Consider the following 27,961-nt stretch of genomic DNA (forward strand, 5'->3'; position numbering starts at 1 on the left):
AAAAATTTTTGAAAATACAGCCTGGGAGAAAAAAAAAATCTGTAATAAGACATGCAGAAATGTGGGAGACCCATGAAGAGTTGTCCCCCAACATTGAGCACCGACTATATACTACTCATTATGATCCTCTGAAACATTGATGAATAAGACATTTTCTTAGTCCTTGAATATTCAACGCATCACCTTATAAAACGAATTATTTCAGCAGATGTCTTCATGAACCTACGTCTAAACCTCCTTTTGTTGAAAATGTTGCCACTTTGTCATGAAATGTATATAACAACATAAAAAATATCTAAAATAATAGGTGTATTAGGTCTGATGTGGCATAGTGATCTATATTGGCACTTCTTTTTTCGCCCTTTAAGTTATAAAGTAAATTTTAGTTGATATTTTTAGTTGTTGAATTAATTTAACATAGTTTAAATTCGTCTTTTACATATGCTCTTTAGAAGCCAACATATAAAGAACAAATAAAGTTGTCTTTAAGTTTAAACAACCAATCCTCTTATGAGTCCCTAAACCCAGAGAAGAAGAGGAAAGCTAATATATCATAAATACCAAAACAAAAAGCACAAAAGTCAAATTTGGATTTTTTTTTTTTGTGTGTGTGTGTGTGTGTGTGTGTGTATTTGTTTTGTTTGTTTGTCTAAGACCAAAGTCACATTCGATAAGAGTGCAGGGATAATGTTCGAGGAGGATATAACATGCATTATATGAGGCAACTTTTAGCTCTGGAGTTCATATTTGGATCTCTATCTCAAATTTACTTTAGAGAGTACTACATATTATAGTACATTGAGAGACAATAAACAAACAAACAAAACCCAAAGTATAGGCAAAGGAAAAGGCAAAAGAAAAGTGACATATTTGGTTTAGTAAAAAGAGGCATCCATGGAATATATAACAGAAATCTCCAATAATATAAGCTTTTCCATTGATGATGAAGAGGGTTTAGAAAATGAGATTTAGGATTCAGAACGAGCTAAGTTTCCAAAGTAAGGATGCAACAAAGTTATCATGAAATATTAGAAATAATTTTTGGGGGGATAGCAAGAATCAACTTGGACAGAAGAAGAGGAAAGTGTTGGGGCAGGGTGGCAGGTCATGAAGGGAGTAGGGAAAAAAAATCAAATCATGGCTTTTAGAATTTCTAGGACTTGTTTAACTCTAACTGACCTGATACTTAGGACAAGTTAGATCTTAGTGACTGCACTGAATTGCATGAAAAAAATTGTATATTAATATACAAATAAACATGTGTATTACTTGCAGCTCCTCTTTTGATAGCCTTATAGTCTAGTCTCTCAAAGTTGGATTATAGAATAATGATTCCTTCTCTGATCAAAAGCCACATAGTATATGTATATCTGATCAAATGCTCAATTGTGAAAATAGAGTTACAAATTTATCTAAATTCAAGTTCATTTTCAGTATATAAGTTTGATAATAGTATTTTAGTAACCAGAAACCTTTCCAGATCCTCAGTTGTGAGCTATAAAATAACTGAACAGAAGGTTTTCTTAAGCCATAACTGGCATTTGTATAAATATCCAGTGGTGGATCATGATCTATTGATATACATTTTTAAAACAGTAGTATATTTATAATATTGGCCAATTCCTCCCTGACATTTTGAGATATTTTCCCCTCAACATTCTAGGTACTGCCAAATAGACTTGATATTAATGTTTGAACTCATATAAATCATTATAATGTCTTGGTAACATTATTTGGTTATGATTACATAATTACTAAAAATTTCTTTAACATTTTATATTAATGCTTTCGTCTTCTAGAAAAATTTTAACGAATTTCCTAGCCTTTAATGTCTGGCTCCCAAAAGAGGAAAAGGGGGGAAAACGAAGATGCAGGGGGGACACCAGCCCTTGAAATCCCCTGGAAATCATTTAGCTGGCAGGGCAGGGCTTGCAACAATAGAGCAGGTGCAACAACAAAAGCTCTTTGCACCTCTGTGGTCAGAAGCAATAATCAACCATTAGAGAACAGATCCCCAATATTTGGAGGACAGAGTCCTCATTGTCTACCCTGACTCCTACATGCTGTGTGCAAGCTACTTCAGAAACACATGAGCAGCTGCCTGCCTCAGGGTTGGGGATGGAAGATAGATAGCTGCTACTGTGGTGAGTGCTGAAATTGACCAAAATTAACTTCAATTTACCATCAATTTTCCCCTGGGAGTTACAAGCCTTCCGTAGACTCCAGAATCCCAACATAGTTACATCAATTGGGAGACAGGTTCCTGGTGTTTCCTACTCCGCCATCTTCCCAGAATACTCTGGAACATTGCCTTTTATAATATTGTCTCTACATCGTCACATCTTCTCTGTTCTCACCAGACTAAGAACACTAATTTGATCGTAGCTGATATGCTGTAGGTCTTGATCTTTCTTGAGCTATATCTGGATTTGCCTTTATTTGTCATACAAAAGAAATAATTTAAATTTCTGAGCCCAGAAACCTGTTTGCACCTTTGCATCAAATAGCATTCTTAAACCAGATCTAACTAGGATCAAACTGTGATATATATGTCAGTGATCTCTGCCTTGAAGGAATTGGACAACGTATCTGTTTAACACTAATGAAAGGTGTCCTATTTGCATAGATATTCAAATAATATAAATTTGATTAGGCTTCCTGAGACTAAATGCTATGTAAGTGAAAGTCTTTCATTGCAATGCTAGCCTGTAGTTAGGATATCTTAGTGTTGCCTTCCCAATGGTCTTTCAAGCAATGGTCAAGAAATTTTGCAAATGTATAAATTGAAAATTGCACTCCCATCTCCCCAGAACATAATGATGCTAGTTTTTAAATCATAAATATGTTTAATCATTTTAGAACCTTTAAGAAACAAGTTTATTGGTATTCTGATCATCTTTTTTTTAAAAATAAAGATTCTAAAAACATTGTAGAGCCATGGAAGTTTATTCTAAATCAGATTAGATCATCCAAGCAAATAAAATTTGGGTAATTATGTCCGAAGTTATACAAACTAGCATAACTAGTATAGTCTCATTATAGAAAGATAAATAAATTTGTAAATTAAATGAATGAAATAAAGATATTCTAAGGTAAAAGTAAAGGGATTTAAAACGGGAGCTTTCAAAATTTAAACGTATCTTTTTTACTTCAAACACTTGAGAGAATACAATATTACGTACTGTGTTTCTAATATTGCCATAAAATTATTTTTTCATCTATTCAAAAAATTTGTGGAATTTTGGAAAAATATTAAATAAAAGCTATCTTGTAGTGTTTATAGAAAAATGGATACTAATGTGTTAAACTACTATGCATTTTCAATAGTGAGGTTTAATGGAAGATATTATAATTTATATTATAAATAACGAATCAATTATTTCCCTCAGTTACATATAGCGTTGTCTCAAAGTCATAGTTATTAAATGGTTAAATACACTGAGCAGTCTGCACCTCTCACTGTTAGAGCACTTGAGTACTCGAGTTCTCACTTTATTCCACTGAGGATTAAAAAAAAAATCTTAATCCATTTTTTAGAATGATTGCATTAAGCAGATGCATAACATCTCACAATAACAAGTAGCAAATTTTCCTGTAAATAAAAATTCTGATGTGTTTTCTTAACTTTAGTAGTATATAAGACAACTTAGAAATTCTTTGTAAAAGTTATGCAAGCTAAACGATGTACATTCATGCTATTATTCGTGCAGGCTGCCTTAGAGAAAGAATGGCGAGCGTTAGATCCCGCCTGCTTCCCTTCACAAACACAGCTTCTCCCAAACCAGCTGCACTGGCCAAAGGTAACATGTCGTGGAAACCTCTTAGCGCTCGATCTGTGCTCATTTCTTAGGGTTGTGCTGTTTCGCAGTGATTAATAATACAATTTATTGACTTGAAAAACACAATTACTTTTAGAAGCCTCTGACTTCCTCCTCATCCCCAGATGTAATTATTCATGTAGCCTTTCTTTCATTTGCTCCTAATTTTTTTCTTTATTTTGGATTTCTTTCAACACTTTATTTCACAGTAGCAAAAAAAAAAAAAATGATGCAGTTCAGCTGCATATTTGGCAGTAGACTAAAATCACTAGTTGAAAGCACTTTTAAAATATAAAAATATGCATTAACAGGGCAACAGCTGAAGATTCTCAGCCAGAGGTCAATGTACTGCAATATCTGTTATTTATTTGATAATCTTTGAAGTTTTTGTTTCCTGAGATTTTTAAAGATCGTTGCAATTAATCATTTTGTATATGCAAGCTATACCAAAAAGAGTATTCCTCATCACTACAACAAAGAATGCTTATATCTTTATTACATAAATTTCATTTTATTATAATGATCAATTTTTATACATTTTCCTTAGGAGGCTACTTGCTCTCTGCTACATGTAAAATAATACAATATGAATGCCAGAATTTTTCAATTTATTTTATATTTATGTACATTTTTTTCCTGATAAGTTTTCTGGAACCTTAAACAATGATGATACTTCACTTAATTTACCAAGTCGTCCAGCTCAAGCATGGCTATGTAATGAGAAAGAAAATTTGCTTTCATCGGAACACACACAGTTGAATGGCAGGTAAGCCAAATCACTTCTTGGATTGACCCATGAATGACATACTTAAGAAGAATATTACATTCTTTGCAAAAGCAGGAAAATAATGAAAATAGGAGCAACTTTACTTGTTTAGAAGATGGAGCAACATTTAGTGTTAACATACAGTTATTTTATGGAGTTTTCAAGGTAATAAAAATATGTAAGGTAGTAGATTCATTCAAGAAACTACAAAACTTTTGTCAGTAAAATAATGTAATTGTTGTAAACAAGTAAACTTTTAAATACTACTATATAGGTTGAGATAAAGATTAGAATAAAAATTCTGGTGCGGCATTTCTTTCCACAAAACGATTGAAATATGCTTCAAGTAATTGCAATGTAAACATTTTAAATTAATGGCAGACATTTATTGCTTTTCAAGATAAAGCTTTTCTGTAACTTAAATGGATTTTATTTTCAAGTTTGAGGCAACATAAATAGCTTGTAGTTTAAAAAAGTGCTGATATACTTGTGTTGATTCAGTTGTGTGTGTTTTTTTCTATTGCCAGATCAGAAAGTAGCACTTTATCCCAGGCACCTGAATCAAAGACCAGCAGAAAGAGTTTGCTAAAATCTGAAAAAGAAGAAAAAATTTCAGAAGAATGGTATGTGGTCTACTTTACACTAAAATATTAAAGATTTATAAAATTGAAAGACTCTTAAATGTCCAAGGCAGATATTTTTCAAGATTTCAAAAATACCTTTATTAGTTTTGAAGAAACTATGTATCTGTTAAACTTCACATTCTTAAATGGAAATTCAGATTTCCTTTAAGACAATATAATTCAGATATGTATGTTTATACGCATATGTTTATATAAATATTGCCTGGATATTTGTTTTGTCTTTATTAATTTTAACCTCTTCATAGGGGCTTTAAGGATATTTCTACTGCTCAGCAAATGCTGAAGAGAGCACAGAAAATGAAATCGAAGAAATTAAGGAAAAAATTAGGTGGGTATTCAATGCTCTTTGAATAATAACTGTGTGTTTGACGTGGAATATACATTCTTTTAAAATATTTTTACTGAATTGTATTTAATAAGAACAGAAATGAAATGCAAATATGAGTATTTCTGAGATAATAATTCCAATAATAAAATTGTTATTACAGTAAATTATTTGTTATGCTCTTAAATGTTATTTTTACTTTTTTCTGTTTCTTATCTACTTTGCTATTGATTCTTTTATCTATTGTGCACTAAAAAAATTATTCTGTAATTTATTACTGAGCAGGTTTATTTTAAAAAGCATCTGCTTCACGTGCTTATTCCTTTGTGTGTTTTTAAATTGCATGTTTAGTCAATATACTATTTATGTAAATTCATCAGGCCCATGAACTGTTCACATTAGCAATGAACTTGATAATTTGGAAAAAAAGCACAATGATATGTATCTTTCATAATTATGTAGAACTTGGGAAAATAAAATCCACATTAGTTATAGAAAAGCATCTTTTCTTCCATCCCACCTATCAGGCTATTTAAATCATTTGTTGTTCTTTGGATAACTTTAATCATGTTAGCATAATTACTTAATATGTGGAATAGTTAATAGGTGGCAGGGAGAGAAATAGCAGGTTATTATGACTTTATATCTATAACTTGAAAATTGCATATATATTTGCATTTAGTCATAAGTTTATAAATATTTACTTATGAAATCATAAACTTAAGCATACAAAGAAGCATTCAAAAGGTTAATTTTATCTTTATTATTTTTCTATGTATTATTATTTATTATTAGTTCAATAGTATAATTCTAAGTAGCATATATAATATATATTTAATGAAAAGAAAAACAAATAAAAATAGCCAAAATACTGTTAGTTTTCAAAGAATAACTGATATGTATTGGCATAGTACTTACTAGCCATTGATAATATACTGGTAATTCATTTTTATATTCACAAATGTTCAACTTTCCTTTTCTGATGTTATATTAGTGATATCTTAATTTTTTATTTTTGAGATAACTAGTATTTTTGTTATGTACTAAAAGTTTGTCAGTTTTAAAATATTAAAATTAATTGCAAGCATATTTTTAGTACTATAGCATTAGCTATTTTGATAATAATAAAAGTTTCTGAAACTCCTGTGGCAAGTTCAAATATCAGAAGTGGCTTAAGAACTGATTCAACCAATGTTAATTACTAATTTATGCTCAATATTTATTTTAAAAAGTATTTGCATGGTTTCTGATACTGAAGCTAAGGAAAAGTTTATTCTGTTAGACTCAGTCTCTGGAAATATATATAGATTTTTCTTACTAATTCTTATAACTGAGCAATTGTTTTTTAGGTGGAGCATAGTAAATAATATGTTTTAGCAAAAGTTTGAATAACGAATATATGCTAATACATCAAAATAATTGCTTTAATGGCCAAAGATTAGACATAATTATTATCAGGCAAAAATTAAACCTCTTTTTATCTGTCACAAGGGGGCATGGTAGGGTAACAAACAAAAAAGTACAATTAGACATCCAAGTTAACAACTACATCTTAAATTTAACATTTTAATAGTGGTCATTAAGCATGGCCTGTTAGGTAAAAATCCAAAATGGCAGTTGTGTAATTTTTATTGGGATTTTTACTCTAATTACATGACTATAAAACCAATTGCATTCTTATTACTGTGTGAGGTTCTGTATCTACCTGTTAAGCTTTTGCTTTACCAAAATACTATTAGATTGATGAAATAAAAGGCCTTTTAAAAATTGAGTTCTGAAATGTAAAACTTAACGATAACCATAAATTCTCCTCTTTCTGTTTCTCTACTCCTCCCTCACAACAGGTACACATCATAGGAATATTCAAAGTAAGATTAACAGAGAAAAAGAGTATCAGTGGGCCCTTCTCCACTATGATGCTTTAAAATTCTACCAGATGATGATATAGCACTTATGTCATTTTGTTTCTGTGAGCAAATTATTTAACACTGTTATTGGGTCTTCTTCTTTACAGACTAAAGCATTTTCTAGTACTTTTTCAGTTTTAAAATTTAATTAGTCTGTGATATGCTATTTATTTATTTGACTATGATGAAAATAATGACCATAATTTAAAAATTCTACTCACTGAAAACTTAAAATAATATTTTAAATATTTAAATTCTGATGGAACTTAAAAATTTACTAATACTTTTCAAATATAAATGGAGATATATCTTATATGGACAACTTGAAATTTTCAAGCCACCAGAGGGCAACATTTTCCTTAAAACTACTAGAGACTAACCAGCTGTTGTGGGGGTAGGGACGGTGGCAGGTGGGGCTTCAGAGAATAGGAACCTTTATTAAATTGAACCAGTTACATCCTAAATCTAACACAGCCATATTTTTCAAGGACGTGAAGCATAAATGCATGGAGAATGGAAGCTTTAATTCAACTTTCTGCTATGAAAAACCTTAGAGCAAGTTGCTCTTAGCAAGCACTTAATAATATTTTCTTTTTATATCTTTTACATATATTTATTAGCCAAGGGATATATGAGACAATAATATTTGATTTATGATGAGAGTGAGAATAGGGCAAAAGGCACGGGGTCAATTATTTAAAGAAAGTTGCAGGTAGAGTAATAATACCACTGAGAACACTGATTAATGAAGAAGCAAGGGGCAGAGGAAACACAGTGTGGGCAGCCATCAGGGGAGACTCAGTATTGATGACTTCTATTGTGATAAATGAGCCCATTTGCTTTAAAGAGTAGAAGCAGGAGGAGGAGGGGCAAGGCCAGGGAAATTGACGGGAAGCCACAGGAGAATATACAAAATTGTGAGAAGTTACCATGATTGTTTTTACTCAGGTTGGGTTTGGGTTCTGATTATTGTTATTCCTAGGAAGTCGTTGATATTTCCCTCATGATGGACATAAGCACAAACCAGTTATGACTAGTCTTGTTTTTGTGGGGTTTTATATGTTTGTGTTTTTGTTTTTACTGTTGCCTTATGCACAGAATGTCAGCATGTGGTGATCTGCCCTGGGAACTAACAGATACCTAGGGAACTTTAGAGTTTGGTACTGTAGTCAAACACATTATGTGCAAGGTGAGAGTTGCTGGTTTATTGAATACACTAGTGGCCTGGTGCACGAAATTCATGCATGGGGGGGTGTCCCACAGCCCTGCCTGCACCTTCTCCAATCTGAGACCCCCCAGGGGATGTCCGACTGTCGGTTTAGGCCCAATCCTCCAGAGATTGGGCCTAAACCGGCAGTCGGACATCCCTCTCGCAATCCGGGACTGCTGGCTCCTAACTGCTCACCTGCCTGCCTGCCTGATCACCCCTAACCACTCTGCCTGCTGGCCTGATAGCCTCCCCCCTGCCAGCCTGATCACCCCCAATTGCCCTTCCCTGCCGGCCTGCTTTCCCCCAACTGCTCCCCCTCCTCCCCCCGCCAGCCTCTGCCTGAGCCCCGCCGCCATGGCTTTGTCCAGAAGGATGTTCTGGAAGGTCTCCTGTAAGGTCTCCCAGTCTAATTAGCATATTACCCTTTTCTTAATATAGATGAGGGTCAATAACCTAAAGGTAGTGAGTATAATTGGTAGCAAGAATGAGATGAGCCAAGTGGGGAAAGAAAGTGAGTGACTGGCTTTGACGTGGACCACTCCTCAGAGAGGATGAATCCTGGGCATAGGGATTTTGGTGAAGAACAGATGGTGAGAAGCTTAAGGGCTATGGACATAAGGCTGAAGACATAATGTTTTCCAACATTTATCATGCTTATGCATTTTGAATTTTATAATTAGAGAAAAGAAAGAGCAGGCTGGAGCAAACAAAGTTAATCTATAATAATAAAAGGGTAATATGCTAATTAGACCAGATGTCATTCCGGACATCCTTCTGGATGAAACCGGGGGCCAGAGAGAAGCCCGGATCCCAGGTGGCAGAGGGAAGCCGTTGCCGGCAGCCAGGTGAAGGGAGGCCTACTCTTGCACGAATTTCGTGCATCGGGCCTCTAGTTTAGTTATAAATATAGAGCCACAAGTAGGGATAAGTATCATTTTGCATCTATTTGTAACACCTAGTACAGTGTTAAGTACATGCTAACCATTCCAATAGTTAGTGATTTTATTTCAATAAAGAAAATAGCTTGAGACTGTGTTGGTAACATTAAGCCTGCTAGAAAATAAGACAGGCTAATTTTTTACATATGAATTAAGCAGCTCATTGGCTATAGCAAAGAGATCAGGTTGTAAAATGATAAGGCAACTAATAAATGTTAAAGGGGAAGTATGAAAGGGGAATAGTATAGACAAAACTGTGGTAAAACGAAGTTTATTGAATGTTCTGTTTGCCTCAGTGATTTTCAACAAATTTATAAGAATTTTATCAAATCTTACTTTCTTATATACACAAAATGATGATAAAACTCATTTTAATAGTAATGTCCTTGATGCCAAGACTCGATTTGTTCCACACTGAATACCCAGAACCTAATACCCTGCCTGGTATATGGTAGATGTTCAATAAATAACTGTTAATAAAATCAGAAATAAGTTAGATAAAAGTCACTAAATATATTTGACTTTGATTATGTGTATGATTGTATGTGTCGGGTAGTATAGTCATTTAAGTGCATATTTATATTTGGGAAGGCAAATTTAAATTAGTAAATATTACTCCTTATAAGATGATGAAATATAGTTAGTCTTTCAGTCTTAACATAAAACTTATTTTACAACACTATTGTTCTTGGCACATAAAGAAAATAGATAATAATCAGATTTTCAGTATGAAGTTAGTGAGGATAATCAATGAGCTAAGGTCAAGATTATAGAAACTAAAATGGGATTCCACAGGGAAGGAAATGATTTTTAGTATATTCTAATGTCTAAATAAAATTATGTTGTTTAAATGAGATAATGGAGAAAAAGTTTCAAGTACAGTGCCACATGCAAATTAGAAACTCAGTTTACTTATGGGTTTCTTTAAATATTTTATTAAGATGTATTAAAACCTATTTCCCAGATACTGGGCAAGTCATACTGGGAGCTATAAAGACTTTAAAAAAAGGACAGACATGCTATTGATGATATCAGAAGAATCAATTTAAAAGTATAAACCCGACTTTACAATGCAAGAAAAGATGTCAAAGCTGTACTCTTTGCAATATCCTTATGTCTAAGCTTTTTTACTCGATTATGTAGTTTTTGAGGGTAAGAATAGTGTCTTGTTCACAGTGGTATTTGCAGGGATTATCAAAATTAAGTGATTTTTTCCCCGCCCAGAATTACTATGTTTTTCTTTATTATTATCCCTTTGAAATTTGAATTAATTTAAGTTTTAAATCAATTTAAGATGGTAAAATAAGAATGTTTTGAAATAAAATACTAAAAATGTAGCACTCTTTATGTGCTTTTGATGCATAAAATTATCTTACTGAGTAAATAGAGCTAGACAACTGTTAAATAATTTGTGTATATTCGCTTATTTAATCTTGATAATAGTGTGAGGAAAGTGTTATTGTTATCTATGTCTTACATATGAAGAAATCAAGTCACAGAAAAAAATTGTTATTTGCCCAAGGGAGTACCAAAGTACTTATAAAAGATCAATAGGTTTTATTCTATGTGCTATGTTGAATAAAATGAAATCAATTATAGATCCATCAAACTTTTTTCAATATATCCCACATTATATGAAGGATTCATCGTTTAAAAGAATATAAAAATTGGAAATATTACTATTACTTATGTTGTTATTATATGCTTACATTAGTTGAGCACCTAAACTTATATAGACACAAGTTTTGATGCTTTACACACATGATCTCATTAAATCTCACAGTAATACTTCAAAACCAAAATTTTTTCTATTGGACAGAGGAGGCAGAGGGTGAGAGCATTTTTACCAGTCATAGAATTAGTGTAAGTTTGAGCTTGAATCTAACCCAGGTCTGTTGAATTGTAATGCCTTTGCCTGAGCAAATACATATTCAAATGGAAAGGCAAGACAGACAGAACAATGTGAGGAAAGATCAGCAGGTTATAATAAGGTGTCATTACAGGTATGTAAGCCCATGGTAATCTGTCTGCCCGAATGACTAATGTTCCTTTGGCATGCCATTATGTTTTTCTGTAAATAACTTAAATGATATATAATACTCATTCTATCTACACTAATAAAAGAGAAAAATGGTAATTGGCGTACGACGATACCCTTTTCATTGGCTAATCAGGGCTATATGCAAATTAACTGCCAACTAAGATTGGCAGTTAACTGCCAACAAGATGGCGGTTAATTTGCATATGTAGGCACAATGCAGGGAGGCGGAAGGGAAAGCAGGAAGAAGCCCCCTGCCACTGACAGTGGTCGGAAACCCAGGGGGGAGCTAAGAGCTGCCCCCCTGCCATGATCCGAGAATCAGGCACCTTTGCCGCCCTGGCCAGTGATAGCAGGAAGTAGGGGTGGAGCCAGCGATGGGAGCTGGACATGGTCGAAGCTGGCAGTCCCGGGAGCTAGGGGTCCCTTGCCTGGGCCTAAAGTGGAGCCCACGATCGCGGGGCCGCTGCAGCTGCGGGTCCCTGCTGCCCGAGCCGGACGCCTAGGCCAGAGGCATTAGGCCTGGGCAGGGGCGGAGCCTGCAACCGCGGGGAGCTGGGGGTCCCTTGCTCAGGCCTGACACCTCTGCCGGAGGCCTCAGGCCTGGTCAAGGGGCCGATCCGGTGATTGGTGATCGGAGGGTGATGAGGGTCAACTCCTCTGGCCGAGGCATCAGGCCTGGGCGGGGGGTGGAGCCGGGGATTGGGGGGATATGATGGTCCCCTTGCCCAGGCCTGAAGCCTGGGTCAGCGGCGTCAGGCTTGGGCGGGGGGTGGAGCAAGCGATCAGAGGGAGATGGGGGTCCCCTGCCCAGGCATGATTCCTGGGTCAGAGGCCTCAGGCCTGGGCGGGGGCCAGAGCCAGTGATCGGGGGGAGATGGGGGTCCCCTGTCCAAGCCTGACACCTCTGGCGGAGGTGTTAGGCCTGGGCAAGGGGCCGATCAGGTGATCAGAGGGTGGTGGGGGTCTACGCCTCTGGCTGAGGCATCAGGCCTGGGCAAGGGGCAGAGCCAGCAATCGGAGGGGTCTGGGGGTCCCTTGCCAGGCCTGATGCCTGAGCCAGAGGCGTCAGGCCTGGGCTGCGGCTGATCCTGCGATTGGAGGGTGATGGGGGTCAACGCCTGAGGGCTTCCAGTATGTGAGAGGGGACAGGCTGGGCTGAGGGACACCCCCCCCACACACACACCCAGTGCACGAATTTCGTGCACCGGTCCCCTAGTTAAATATATTTTAATATATACATGCAGGATTTTTATTGTTCTTTTTGATGGTTTTTATTGAATATATAAAGAACCCAACTCATAATAATTCATGTCACTAATAATTATGAGATGTGCCCAAATATTGACCAATTTTTCCCTAATATTATGAAATATAATATCTGTGAAGTATATAAATTATGCTTATTAAAGATAAATTATTATTAGAGGAACTAGAGGCCCGGTGCCCAAAAATTTGTGCACTCGGGGGAAGGGGGGTTCCTCAGCCCGGCCTGTGCCCTCTAGCAGTCTGGGACACCTCAGGAGATAACGACCTGCTGGCTTAGTCCTGCTCCCGGGTGGCAGAGGGCAGGCCCAATCCCTAGGTGCAGCCCCTGGTCAGGCTCAGAGCAGGGCTGATTGGAGGGTTGGGGCACCACCCACTGTCACACTCAAGGCAGGGTCGATGGGGAGGTTGCGGCATGACCCCCTGTCACGCACAGAGCAGGGCCCATCAGGGGGTTGGGGCTCCGTACCCTGTCACACACAGAGCAGGGCCCATCAGGGGGTTGAGGAGCTCCCCCCTATCACTCACAGAGTAGGTCCGATAGGGGAGTTGGGGCACCGTCCCCTGTCACACACAGAGCAGGGCAGATCAGTGGGTTGGGGCGCCGCCCTCTATCACCCACAGAGCAGGGCCGATCAGGGGTTTGGGGCGCCGCCACTCTCACACTCAGGGCAGGGCCGATGGGGAGGTTATGGCTCTACGCCATCACACACAGAGCAGGGCCCGTGGGGGGGCGGGGGAGGGTTGGGGCGCCACCCTCTATCACCCACAGAGCAGGGCCGATCAGGGTGTTTTGGCGCTGCACCTGTCATGCTGATCCCGGTGCCGGGAGGCCTCTCGGCTCCGCTGATCCCTGTGCTGGGAGGCATATTACCCTTTTACTATGTAGGATAGAGGCCTGGTGCATGGGTGGGTGCCAGCTCGTTTGCCCTGAAGGGTGTCCTGGATCAGGGTGGGGGTCCCCACTGGGGTGCCTGGCCAACCTGGGTGAGAGGCTGAGGGCTGTTTTCAGGCTGGGGGTGACTGAACTCCCAAACGCTCCTTTTTTCCTTTTTTTTTTTTTTTTTTTATTCTGGTCCTGCTTTAGCTTGAGGCTTGGCTCCAGCTCTTAGGCCTCTGCTCCTGAAAGTAGGTTTCTGGCCTTTGCATACAATGTTGCGATCCTGCTGGCTGAAGTCCGGCTGTATTTGTTACAATGTTTGAAACTGCAGGCTCAGAGGCCTGCAGTCGCAGGCTGGGAACGTTGGTTTCCTCCGTCACTGAGGCAAGCAAGCCTCATGTTAGTTTCAAGCTGCCTGGCTGCCGGCCGCCATCTTGGCTTACAGTTAATTTGCATATCTCACTGATTAGCCAATGAAAAGGGTAGCGGTCGTACGCCAATTACCATGTTTCTCTTTTATTAGTGTAGATTGTGGAAACCTTCAGTTTGCTCATGCTAGAGAATAACTCTGAAGATACTGTTTTTCAGATTTATACTCCAAAACACATGCTGTCTTAGCATTTCATGAAGATATGTATTTTGGGGTTTATAATGTTTAAAATCTTATTTTTCCATCTAGTATATTTAATTCTATTATACTAGGTATTAATCAAACATTATTTTTAAATAAATCTTTATTGTTGAAAAAATTACATATGTCCCTTTTTTCCCCCCATTGCCTTCTCCAACCCCCGCAAGATGATGTGAGTTACTAAGAAATGTACATTGAACTAAATTGTGGTTTAATTCTAACCTACAATATATTATTTGTTTTTATTCAATTGAATTGAATTGCAAATCTTGCGTGAATTTCGGGACACCCTATATAATTGACATACACTATTTTATTAGTTTCAGGTGTACAACTAAGTTAACCTACTTTAATGTAAAAATTTCCACTCTTTATTCTATTTCCTATTACTTACTATATTTTTCTTTTCTTACAGTTCATCAACAAGCAAAAATCTTTTGTCTTATTTTAACTTACCAAATCCCCAATTTTACATTCTATAGAACCATTCATTCAAATAAAAAGAAATATATAGGGCCCTACGTTTACAATTATCCTATTTATCTTATTAAGTTACTAGATTTAGAATTATCTTGGGTATAAAAATATATAGGATTTTTACATTTTTGTTATGTAAAATGCAATAAATTAGGGCAATAAAGAAACTTTTGATTTATCTGTAAAATTAATGAATAATCATTTTATATCTGTTCTTCATCCCATTAGTTATCTTCCGTCCATCTCATCTAGCCCAGTTGATCATAGTTTAGAGGATAAAAAATAGGATTTGATATTTCCTAAAATAATAGCTTTTACCTATTATGTATTTATGGAAATTGTACTTTATTGCAGCAGAAATATTAGGAATTTAAATAAGGAGCTAAAATAATAAACAGTGAAGCAACTCCCCAAATAAAAGGATGATGCCATAACTGAAAATTTTAGATGTAAAATTTGTTCACATTATTAGTGTTTCTGCTTTTTGTATTAAATAGTAGCTATGTGTTTAATCAGATAACCAATAGTAGCTTGAAAATCTTCCTTCTTGAATTTTTTGGAATAGTTCGAGGAGGATTGGCGTTAGTTCTTTGAATGTTCGGTAAAATTTACTTGTGAGGCCATCCAGTCCAAGACTTTTGTTTGCTGGAGTGTTTTGATTACTGCTTCAATTTCATTAGTGGTTATCAGGCTGATTACCTTTTCATATTATGAGTCTTTAAAAAATAATATCATCATTTTCACGTAGTTTTATAGAGCAGGTATCATTTTTAATATTATCATAAAAAATATATAGCTATTTCAGAGAAGGAATGATCTACGGCTGACCTTCTTCTTACCTTCCTATTTTGTCCAGATGCCACAGTGCGCCTAGCATTATTCAAAAACAATGAAAATAAAGTTTCTGCTACACAACCACCAAAGAAACTACAACCCAAGAGACTTGGTTACTTTGAAGGTATGTTTTAATCACAGATTCATAGAAAGGTAAAAAATATATAGATTAAAATGTGTATTTAAAACAAATTTTTAAAATCCTCAATAGTACTAAAGGACATATATGAAAAATTATACATTAGATATAACTAAATAACATTAAAAATATGGTTCATAGAGCTAAAATATGAATTTAGTGTATTGATTAATTAGCATAGTATTTTAGTATTTATATCAATGCTTTCATAAATTTGAATTCCTTCTATTTTTTGTGAAAGTCTTATAATGCTCTATGATTAGTTTTACTATATAATTTAAATTTTATAATGACAGATAATATTAGCCTATGTCAATGGAAGTGATCAAATATTGAAATGATATTCTAATATATTTAATTTACTACCTATATACACAAACTGTATTAAATATTTAAAATTAAAATCTGGAATTTAATGGAATTAAAATGTGTTTTCAATATAAAATAAGGCTTCACTTTTAGAAAAGGTTCATTTTCTTATTACAATTTTAACTTCACCATTCACTATTTTAAAAGAAAGAGTAGCAGTGGAAATCCTTATTTTCTTGTTCCTGTTAAGGGAAACACTTAGTTTTTGCCCATTGAGTATGATGTTGACTGTAGGTTTGTCATCTGTGGCCTTTATTATGTATGGCCACTATTCCCACTTTGATGAGTGTTTTTATAAAAAATGGGTGCTGGATTTTGTTGAATGTTTTTCCTGTGTTAATTGATCATGTGATTTTCATCCTTCATTTAGTTTATGTGATGTATCACATTTATTGGTTTTCGAACATTCTACCAGCTCATATCCCTGGAATTGCATCTCTTGCACTTGGTCATAGTGTATGATCTTTTTAATGTATTGCTGAATCTGATTTGCTAATTTTTGTTGAGGATTTTAGCATCTATATTCATCAAAGATATTGGCCTATAATTTTCTTGCCACTCCCTTCTGGCCTGCATAGTTTCTGTTGAGAAATCAGCTGACAATCGTATGGGTACTCCCTTGTAGGTAACTAACTGTTTTTCTCTTGCTGCTTTTAAGATTCTCTCTTTGTCTTTAGCCCCTGGCATTTTAATTATGATGTGTCTTGGTGTGATCCTCTTTGGATTCCTTTTGGTTGGGGTTCTCTGTGCTTCCTGGACCTGTAAGTCTATTTCTTTCATCAGGTAGGGGAAATTTTCTGTCATTATTTCTTCAAATATGCTTTCAGTATCTTGCTCTCTCTCTTCTTCTGGCACCCCGATAATTCGGATGTTGGTACGTTTGAAGTTGTCCCAGAGGCTCCTTACACTATCGTCATATTTTTGGATTCTTTTTTCCTTTTGCTTTTCCAGATGGGTGTTTTTTTGCTTCTTCATATTTCAGATCTTTGACTTGATTCTTGGGATCCTCTTGTCTGCTGTTGGATCTCTGTATATTATTCTTTATTTCAGTCAGTGTATGTTTAATTTCTGACTGGTCCTTTTCCTTTTTTTGGCATTCTCATTAAGATCCTTGAAGGTCTCACTAAGTTCCTAGGAGGTTCGTAGAAGATTCTTGAGTAACCTTATAACTGTGGCTCTGAACTCTATGTCCTCCATTAGTTTGCTTTCCTCCATTTCTGTCATTTGTGACATGTTTCTTTATCTTCACATTTTTGGCTGACTGCGAGGACTCACTGTGTATATAAGAAGAGCTGTGCTGGAGACACCCTTATGGGGCAGGGCTTGCTTCAGTGGGGCTTTGGTGCTCACTGAGTCTGCCTCTTGAGTGTGTCCCTTATGGATGTGAGGAGCTGAAATCTGGTATCTGACCAGGGGTACCCTGGCTCCTGGATCTCCAAGTCAACCACTGTGTGGGTCCACCCAGCAGGGGCTATAGCAATATCACAGATTTCTCCTCTTTGTTTGGTGTTTGGAAGTTTTGGAGCTCTCTGATTCACTGCAGTTTGTTAGACTGCAAAAACGCAGGTGCCTCCTTTGTGCCACCAAGCACAGCTTGGGAGGGGATGTAAATTGAGTGGGGTGGGGTCTCAGAGAGTCCCCAGGGCGGAGCAAACAGCAATGGCGTCATCAGGGACCCCGCAACTCCGACTCCCCTACTCCCCGAATGCCATGCGCCCCCACAGCAACAATGATCCCTGCAAGCAGCTCTGTGAGAAAGTCTCCCTCGCTTTCCAACCCACTGCAAGACAGTCCCTGTAGGAGCCTGGGACCCCAGCGTCTCGCTGTAAATGAGTTCAGTGCGTTAGAGAGCTTGTCCCCTTCCGATTGAAAAAAACCACGCACCCAGGTCAGCAGCCTCGCGCATGCCTCCGTACCTCTGTTCTTGGCGCCTCTCCCCTCCTACTCGGTCTCAATGCGCTTTTTTCTTTCCTTCTAGTTGTAGAACTTCCACTCGGTCAGCTTTCCCGTGGTTCTGGATGATAGCTGTTTTGTCTTATAGTTGTGGTTTTAATGTTGTTGTGGGGGGCAGCACATACAGGTTTGTACCTTATGCCGTCATCTTGGTTCTCCTATATATTTTTTAAAAGTATGTTTTTATTGATATTTTAAAGAGAGTGGTAGGAAGAGGGAGAGAGATATATATAAACACCAATGAGAAAGAAATTGATCGTCAGCCTCTGGGCACACTCCCTACTGGAGATCATGCCCACAACCTAGGCATGTGCCCTGATCTGGAATGGAGCCAGTGACCTCTTGGTGGATAGGACAATGCTCAGTCCACTGAACCATACCTGCTGGGCAAGATTTTTATATCTTGAGATAGGCCTGTTATGCTATGAACTTCTTTCTCAGGATTACTCTCTCTTGTGTCCCATAGATTTGGAGTTATTGTGTGTTCGTTTTCATTTGTTTCAAGGTATCTTTTGATACTGATGAGCAAAATAGGTCTAGAGGCATAGATGCATGGAACAGACTGACAGATCCCAAAAGGAGGGGAGTAGGAGGGAGATGGGAAGAGATTAACCAGGGAACTTACATGCAGATATGCATAACCCATGGACACAGATAATAGTGTGGTGAGGCTTAGGTGGAGGGGGACAAAGGTGGGGGAGAAATGGGGACATCTGTCATACTGTCAACAATAAGACTAAATAAAGCCCCCCCCCCCCAAGTGATACAATAGAAGAAAGAGTGGAAATTCTGCTAAAATTAATACCAACTCGACAGATATTACCTGTTAACACATTGTTTGTGGGTAGTTTTTATCGTGCACTAACAGGTGGCGCGGGCCATTTTTGCTAATTTTTTTGTGCAAATGGCAACATTCAGTAAAATTACGATAACTTTAGTTTATGTATTTATACGTTACACTCATTCTACTGCTAGTCTATAAAAAACGTATTAATACGTGTCCCGCCCTCTACTACCAGTCAATGTAAAACGTATAAGTAAAACGTATAAATACGTTTCCCGCATATAGTGTGTTAAATACGAGTGTTGTTTCTTTAAAAAAGAAATGCCTGGGGAAAAGGATAATTGGGCATTTTTTCCCCTTTAAATTAGCACCTACTTAAAAATCAGAAAAGAAATCTATCCTAACATGTTTTTTTGTATTTTCTCTTTTCCTATGAAATGTGAAGCTAAGTAACTATCAAGAATAGTTTATATGTGCATATAGTATACTTATTAATTTCTGTGCAAATATAAAATACTAGAGGCCCAGTGCACAAAATTTGTGCATGGGTGGGGTCCCTAGCAGCTGCCAGCTGCCAGCTGCCAGCTGCCAACCAGGGCCTTTCTTCTTTCTGTGCCACCTCCTGGTGGTCAGTGTATGTCATAGAGACCGATCAAACTCCCGGTTGGTCGAACTTCCAAGGGGACACTTTGCATATTAGGCTTTTATATATATAGATACTAAGAATAGTTCAAATAATGGTAGAGATAAAGAGGACTATAGAACATGAAACATTTCCACATATACTCTATGATACAATGTGTATTTTTGTTTTCATTTCCAAATGAAATGTGTTTAGGTTTTTTTTTCTACCTCAATCCCTGGAGTCCCAGGGAGCACAATCGTGCTCCTCCTGTCTTTCGCCAAAAGTGCTGGGAGCGCTACTGCACTCCTCCTGTAGTGTCCAGTTCTAAGTCTGCTTTTATAAGTGATGATGATATTGCTAAATATGTTAATTCTTACTGTGAAGATGATGATTTTATGGAAGATATTGAATATATAACTTCATTTACTTGCGATTCATAATTTTTTTCCTAAACTGCTATAAAATCAGCAAAAATGCTTTGGCAATTTTAGCATAGTTCCTAGGATATTGGTTGGCACTCAAAGGGTTAAGTACATTTGGCATTTCATTAATCTCACTGAATGACGGTTATATATGTGCCAGATAGTCTAGTGACCACTAGTTACATTAAGAGATTTTTTTAAAGGGATGGGCTTGGCAAAAATTGTTGGATGTAGCAAAACTTTTCCCCCCTCAGTAGCATGTTTATTTCTGCTCCCTTTTCAAGGGGAAAGAGTGAGGCAAATATAATTTGATCATTGCTGGCCAGGTTGAAAACCATGTTGTCTTTCTGCTACTCTGGCCTCACCCACCTTCCTGACTCACTTTTATTTTTAGCCAGTCAACTTATATGTTAGCAGCCTGACTGAAACCGGCCTCCCTGTAGGGACACATTTTTAAACCAGGTCTATTGAGATAAAATTTTCATAGTATAAAATTTACCCATTATGAGTAGAATTCATAATATATTTAGTTACATCACCATTATCACAATCTAATTTTATAATATTGGAAGCCTTTTAATTTTCTTAAAAAGTTTAAATAGAATTAATAATTGGGCATCTTACCGTCCTTAAATGAGGAAGACCAGAATTAAATTTTGCTGGAGGGTTAGATTGAATGATTCTATATGGAAAACTATCTCAGCACAATGGCAGGCCACATGGTCATATAACTTCTTTGGTGTTGTTGAAATTAGATTATAGTATTTGACTATTTCTTCCTATAATGCTCATTTCTTTTATAATAATGTCTGATATTTTTAGCTATATTTAAAAATCCATTTTTTAAACTTTGTAATATTGTCAAGTGGGGATTTCATAATTCCTCTTATAAGTTGTACTAAATATTTTTATTATTACTGTTGACTTTTTCTGGATATCACTAAAAGGACAGACAGGATGGTGGATATACTCTATTAGTCTAGGGTAAAATATATGCTTAAGTTTGAGACATTTTAATGTGAAATATTGAATATAAAATATTAAATTTTATAAAGTAGATAATCATACCCTCCTAACAGGCTTTATCTTACAGAATATCCTTTTATTTTATCATATTCATACCATGTTGAAAATTTTTGTCTAGGTGCTAGATTTAGACCTTCCTTTAACCCAATCAAGGCTGAGGAACCTTTGACCATCCCTGTTCCCTGGATAACCTCATATACAGGCAGTGTGTCAGATATCAGTCAGTTCTATGATACTTGATTAAAAGCCTGAGGACTTTACAGAGTCAACATTTGTTTACTTGATCTATTTGCTTATTTATAGTTTTTAATGTCAGGTACCTGTCTCAGTTTGTCCTCTATCACCCATAATTTCTACTTTGGTTTCAATATCTGATTTTTGCCTTGGAATTTGATTCTTGATTTATCATTGTCTTGTTCCTTACCTTGAAGATCTCTCACCAACCTTCCTTTGTTTATTTTTGTGTGGGGCAGTGTTGAATGTTTAATTTAGAGCCCTGACATACTCTTCTGTAGCTATCACTTGTATGGAGGACACATAGCTTCATTGATGTAAGCGTATACTCTAAAGTTAGTCTTAGCACAGTTTGAATCTTGATTCCATCGTTTATTGACTTTGCGCACTTGGGGACATTATTTAACATCTATTAGCATTATTTTTCACCTGTAAAACTGGATGCTAATAATACTTAGTTGTTGGGGATTACATGAGATCCTACTTGTGAAATGCTTGCAACACACAGTATAAATACATAATAAGTGCTTAAAATTTTTCACTGTTAGCAACATTCATTGTAAAAGTATGGCTTTATTTTTCTATTGTTTTGCAATTGATAGTGTTTATTATATTTCTTGCTAAGTACTATGCTAAGAGTTTTACATAATTCTCTGATTCAATCTTCTTAGAAATTCTGAAAAATGTATTATCACTGTCAACATTTTACAGATGAGAAAACTAGTTTTAAGAGCTTGACAAATGACTTGTCCAAGATCATACAGAGAATAAATGGCTGAAGAGAAATGAGAATAACTTCTTTATCCAAAAGAAAAAGTTAGCAAATATCAAACAAAAATTGAAGAACTGTGGTTTTTAGGTAACCCTGAAGTGTATACAAACTTAGAATCAAAATATTTAAGAAAGGAATAAAGACATTATTAAATTAGGCAAAACTCTGAGAGACTAATCAATTTTGTTATTTCTCACACCTTACATTAATTTGATTTTTAAGATATGTTTTTATTGCTTTTGAGAGAGAGAGTAAGGGAGAGGAAGAGTGAGATTGAAACATCCATGAGAAACATCAACATCAATTAGCTGCCTTGTGCACGCTTCCTACTCTGATTGAGCCTGAAACCAGGGCATGTGCCCTAACCTGGAATTGAACCACTAACCTCTCAGTGCATGGGTCAATGCACAACCACTGAGCCACACCGACTGGCCACATTGATATAAATTTAAAGAACAGTTTAGTGCCAACATGATAAAGATGTGATCTGTACCCTATATTAGCTGCTACCAAAGCTAATATTATTATTAATATAATTATGATTATCTAGCATTATAAGTACCTATTGGACTGTAAATAAATAATGACCATATTTTCAAAAACCTGTTTTAATTTTCAGATGGATAAAAAGCTCTCCACACAGCTCCAAAGTAAACACCATATTTTGGCTTCATTTCTTTCTCTTTTTATTTATACATAAATTCTATGACTTTCCTGCCCTAATCTGCAGAGTTTTAAATTTGCTATTCCTAAAGCCAATTCCAAATTTACACTTCTTACTTTGAACAATGACAGAAGCTAGAAAAGCCGGCAAGAAAATGGATCTGGCCCAACAATCTTCTCAGAGAGGAAGTTTTAGTATTTTAGTATTTACTTCTCCAAACCCTGGAACAATTTTGCTTGATTTTAAAATCAAGTTTTTAAAATTTTCAGTCTGGTGCTATCATCAGTAACATGCTTCTGATTTCTCCTCTTATAAAACTTAACACACATATCATATGTCCATATACATCATAAATGTTCAGATATTTTTGTATTAAATTTTTTAGTATTAAAGGCATTAAAAGACCTTTAATTTCTATAATTTTACTTCTGAGCATTTCTAATCAAACCATCTTCTTTTGTGCTTTTTTTAAAATTATAGGATTACACACATCCCCCCGAACTTTCTCTCTCTCTCTCTCTCTCTCTCTCTCTCTCTCTCTCTTTCAAGCTTAGAGCACAGACTCAGTCACATTATATAGATTGTTGTAAAATAGATTTTATGCACACACACACACAGCTGTATAAAGTACTTTCTAATGACTAGGTATTAGGAGCTGGTAGAATAAATGGTACAAGGCATATGCAGGCAACCAGAGTAGACCTGAAGGCATGCTCTTAAGAAGAGATGCTCATAATCATTTATACTGAGCAAGTCTCAGTATTAGATAAAGTAGACCTGAAAATGAATATTTCTAAATGTGATCTGCCCATCAGAAGCTCAGTTTCTAACAACCAGTCTACTTTGAATTGCTATTTTTCTACAAAAATTTTAGCTCTGTATATCCCCTTAGTGTTTACTGTCCTTAACATAGTGCCTAATGTATAATCAATGCTAAATAAATGTTTTTTAATGAATAAATAAAAACACAAAGGACCCTTCCCTAAATAGTCTAAATATAGATGGAGATGCAACATGCTTATATTATGTCTTTGATCATGCTGCTTTGGACTCACTGCCCTATGCATTGCAGAAAATCTCTTCACTTGGCTAATTCTTGTCATCTCAGGCATTAATGCCTTAGCAATACTTTTCAGATTCTATCTTGGAACACCACTCAGTGTGTTTCCACAATATTCAGAATAAGCTTTTATCTACTGTATAATTTAGTGGAATATGATATCACAGCCTCTTTACTCTTCCCTGTCATTTAACATTTGAGTAAGGCAATATCCCAAGTGTTCTATCTATAATAACTAATTAAATTCTCACAACCCCCTTTAGAGATGGAGGACAAAACTTCAGTATTTTTAGAAAAGTGAAAATTTGCCTGCACTAACTATGAATTAAGTATCAGTGAACAAAGTTTTGTAGTTTAATTTTATATGTTGTTGTTGTTTATGCCTCAATTTGACAGAGAGAAAAGGACCTGAGGAAAGTCAGTAGCAAAAATAAATAAAATCGAGCCCTGGCTGAGTGGCTCTGTTGGTTGGAGCTTCATCCCTACACCCAAAGGTTGAGGGTTCAATCCCTGGTTGGGGCACATTCGGGAGACAACCTATTGATGTTACTCTTCCTTCGACAGTAATGTTTCTCTCTCTCTCTTTCTAAAAAACAACACAAACATAGCCTTGGGTGAGGATTTAAAAAAATAAATAGATAGATGATAGATAGATAAATTAATTAGAATAAATAAATATGCATTGTATGTTGGAACCCCAAAGTGGAGTTAGTTGAAGATCAGAAGTCATATTTTAACTTCTCTTTTTAAAATTTAATATGATAGGCCCTGTCCAGGTAGCTTAGTTAGTACATCATCCCCACATGCCAATGTTGTGTGTTCTGTCCCCCATCAGGGCACGTAAAATAATCAACCAATGAATGCATAAATAAATGGAACAAAAAATCAATACTTCTCCTCTCTTTCTCTCTCTCCCTCTCTCTCTTCATCTCCCTCAATTCAATAAATAAAACAAAATTAGTATGGGAGCCTTAACTTAAAACAAAACTATACATCATGGCCCATCTGACTGTAAATATCAGACTCCTTTCTGTTCTTCAAATATGCTAAGAAATTTTTTACTTTGGAACGTTTGTACTTCATCTTTCTGCCTAAAAACTCTGCCCTCCACACTTTGCAAAAGGGCTCCTCTCATTGTTTAGTTTGCATTTCTAGTCCTGTGAGGGGCTTTCCTTTACAATAAATCCTAAAGTAACCCTTCCTCCTCCATGAAGTTACTCTTTGTCATGGCATCTGCTACAGTTGTGACATTTATTTGTAATTGTCTTATTTATTAATTTAAACTGTTACTTTTGTGTTGTGTTTCCACCAATCTACATTAATAAAAGAGAGAGATGCAAATTGACTGTACCTTCATGATGCCCACCAGCCAATCAGGAGTGAGTATTCAAATCAACCTCATCACCTCCGTGGAGACTGACAGTAGAAAGGAGGCAGCTCCCAGCACAGCACGGCCTGCTTGGCCGTCGCCACGGAGACCCAGGAGCAGGCAAACGTGGCCCGCAGGCAGCTCCCAGCATGGCCTACTTGGCAGTCACTGCTGTGTGGAGCAGGCAGGCCCTGCAGAGAGCAGAGAACCACGGGGAGTGGGCCTAAGCCATCAGTAGGACATCCCCTGAGGGCTCCTGGATTGGAGAGGGTGCAGGTCAGGCTGAGGGACACACACACACACACACACACACACACACACACACACACACTCCACCCCCACACACACACACGAATTTCATGCACCAGGCCTCTAGTCCTATATAATAAATGCCTTATATGCTAAGTGTCTGACCGTTTGTTCAACCAGTCACTATGAAACACACTGACCACCAGGGGGCAGACGCTCCAGCCTGCTGCTGGGGTCTGGCCAATCGGGACTGGGCGAGATGGGCTAGACATGCCCTGGAGCCCTCCTGTGGTCCCTCCCCAGCCTGGATCTTGCACTGGTGGGATCCCTCGGCCTGGCCTGTGCCCTCTCACAATCCAGGACCCTTCAGGGAATGTCGGGAGCCGGTTTTGGTCTGATGCCTGCAGGCCAGACTGACGGACCCCACCGGTGCACGATTTTGTGCACCAGGCCTCTAGTAGAATATAAGTTCCATGAAAGATAAACCATTACATTCTTATTCACTTATCCTCAGCACCTAGAATAAAGACAAGTACATAGTTGGTACTCAATAAATATTTGAATAAGGAAGAAAATAAGTCTATAAGATGTACTTATAATTAAAACTTCCTAAATATGGTCCAGGCACTATCATACCATCTATACTAATAGAAGTGTAATATGCTAATTAGACCAGACAGCCGAACAGCCTTCTGGATGTTCTTCTGAACATCTGCGAGGGCCGAGCCCCTTGCATGAATTTCATGCATTGGGCCTCTAGTTTTTTAATATAAGGTTTGAAGTCATTTCAGTTTTCTAAAGGAAAAAATATTATTAGTCTATTTTGTGTAGTAAAGCATAAAACTATAATTAAAAAAATATTTATCTATGGATAAGGAGGATTCAGGGAATGATAATTTAGGGTCAAAGAGTAGGCTATTAAACTCTTCTTTATCCACATCATTTATAATTTGTTTTTCTAATTAAGCCATAATTAACTATATAAACTCTGTTCCAAAGTGTATATATACATATATATTTTTTATGTATTTAGTTTACTTTTCATTAGAAAAATAAAAGAGGACTTCCTCTTCTGATAATAGAGCTATGTAATTCAGAACAACCCTCCTGTAGAGAACTACAAATGTCTGAAAATTTGTTTTAAATCTTACTGATGACATTGAAGAACTAACAAGTATGTAAAGAATTATAAGTCAAAAAGGAAATCCAGAGCATTGAGAAGTTGAGGAAAGTTTATGATAATATCACCAGTCTAAATGAATAGACTATCTATTAGCATCTTGCCAGAAATAAACATAAACAACCTTCAAAAAAGATAACAAACTTCAAATTACCTCTTTAATTCTTTCTATACAATATTTGGCACACAATAAAAAGTAAGTATGCTTAGAAGGAGATAAGGCAATATCACTGAACACTACAAAACAGAATAGACAATAGAAATAGAACCAATAAGATTTCAAATATTATATAATTTAAAGGAAATATACTTAATAACTTTGAGGATATAGATGAGGAAATTAAGATTTCAACAAGATATTTTTTAATTACTGGTAATCTCCTTTTTTATTTTTTGACTTTAAATATTTTTATTTTTCAACTACATTTGGCATATAATATTATATTAGTTTCATGTGTGAAACCCAGTGATTAGACATTATATAACTTACTAAGTGAACATCCTAATAAATATAGTATCCATCTGACTCTATATACATAATTATTATAATATTATTGACTATATTGCCTATGCTATATTTTACATCCCTGTGATTATTCTGTAACTACCAATTTGTACATCTCAATCCCTTCACCCTTTTTACACATCCCTCAACATCTGGCAACTGTCAGAATGTTCTCTGTATCTATGAGTTTGTTTCTGTTCTATTTGTTTATTTTGTTTTTAGATTCATTCAATTGTTGATGGTTATGTATTTATTGCCATTTTATTTTTTATGGTTTATTTATTTATTTTTTCTTAAACAGGGCCCTTTAACGTTTTAAGTAATACTGGTTTGGTGGTGATGAACTCCTTTAGCTTTTTCTTGTCTGGGAAGCACTTTATCTGTCTTTCAATTCTAAATGACAGCTTTATTGTATAGAGTAATATTGGTTCTAGGTTTTTGTTTTTCATAACTTTGAATATTTTTTGCCAATTGCTTCTGGCCTGAAAAATTCCTGTTGAGAAATCAACCGACAGTCTCATGGGAGCTCCCTTGTAAGTAACTAATTGCTTTTCTCTTACTGCTTTTACGATTCTCTCTTTATCTTTAAACTTTTTCATTTTAATTATGATATGTCTTAGTGTGGGCCTCTTTGGGTTCATCTTGTTTAGGACTCTGTGCTTCCTGGTCTTGTATATCTATTACCTTCACCAGTTCAAAGAAATTTTCTGTTAACCTATATAATAAAAGGCTAATATGCAAATTGTCCCCCCAGGAGTTCAAATGCTTGCTATGAAGTGTTCTGACCACCAGGGGGTGGCATGGAACAAAGGAAGGCCCTGGCCGGCAGCCAGTAGCTGGGGGAAGGAAGACCCCGATTGGCCTTGGTTGCTGCCA

At 36.4% G+C, this 27,961-nt stretch overlaps 1 protein-coding gene across 1 annotated transcript in view; it reads left to right on the forward strand.

The window, feature by feature from the left end:
* LRRIQ1 (leucine rich repeats and IQ motif containing 1) overlaps positions 1-27,961 on the forward strand; it is a 251,675-nt gene that overhangs the window by 136,825 nt on the left and 86,889 nt on the right. The window contains exons 19-23 of the mRNA XM_059683729.1: positions 3,711-3,800; positions 4,463-4,584; positions 5,112-5,207; positions 5,474-5,556; positions 15,757-15,862. Of these exons, the coding sequence (XP_059539712.1) occupies positions 3,711-3,800; positions 4,463-4,584; positions 5,112-5,207; positions 5,474-5,556; positions 15,757-15,862 (497 nt within the window). The remainder of the gene's footprint in view (positions 1-3,710; positions 3,801-4,462; positions 4,585-5,111; positions 5,208-5,473; positions 5,557-15,756; positions 15,863-27,961) is intronic.

This window comes from Myotis daubentonii, chromosome 2, assembly GCF_963259705.1.
Source record: "Myotis daubentonii chromosome 2, mMyoDau2.1, whole genome shotgun sequence".
In the NCBI taxonomy this organism is placed as follows: Eukaryota; Metazoa; Chordata; class Mammalia; order Chiroptera; family Vespertilionidae; genus Myotis; species Myotis daubentonii.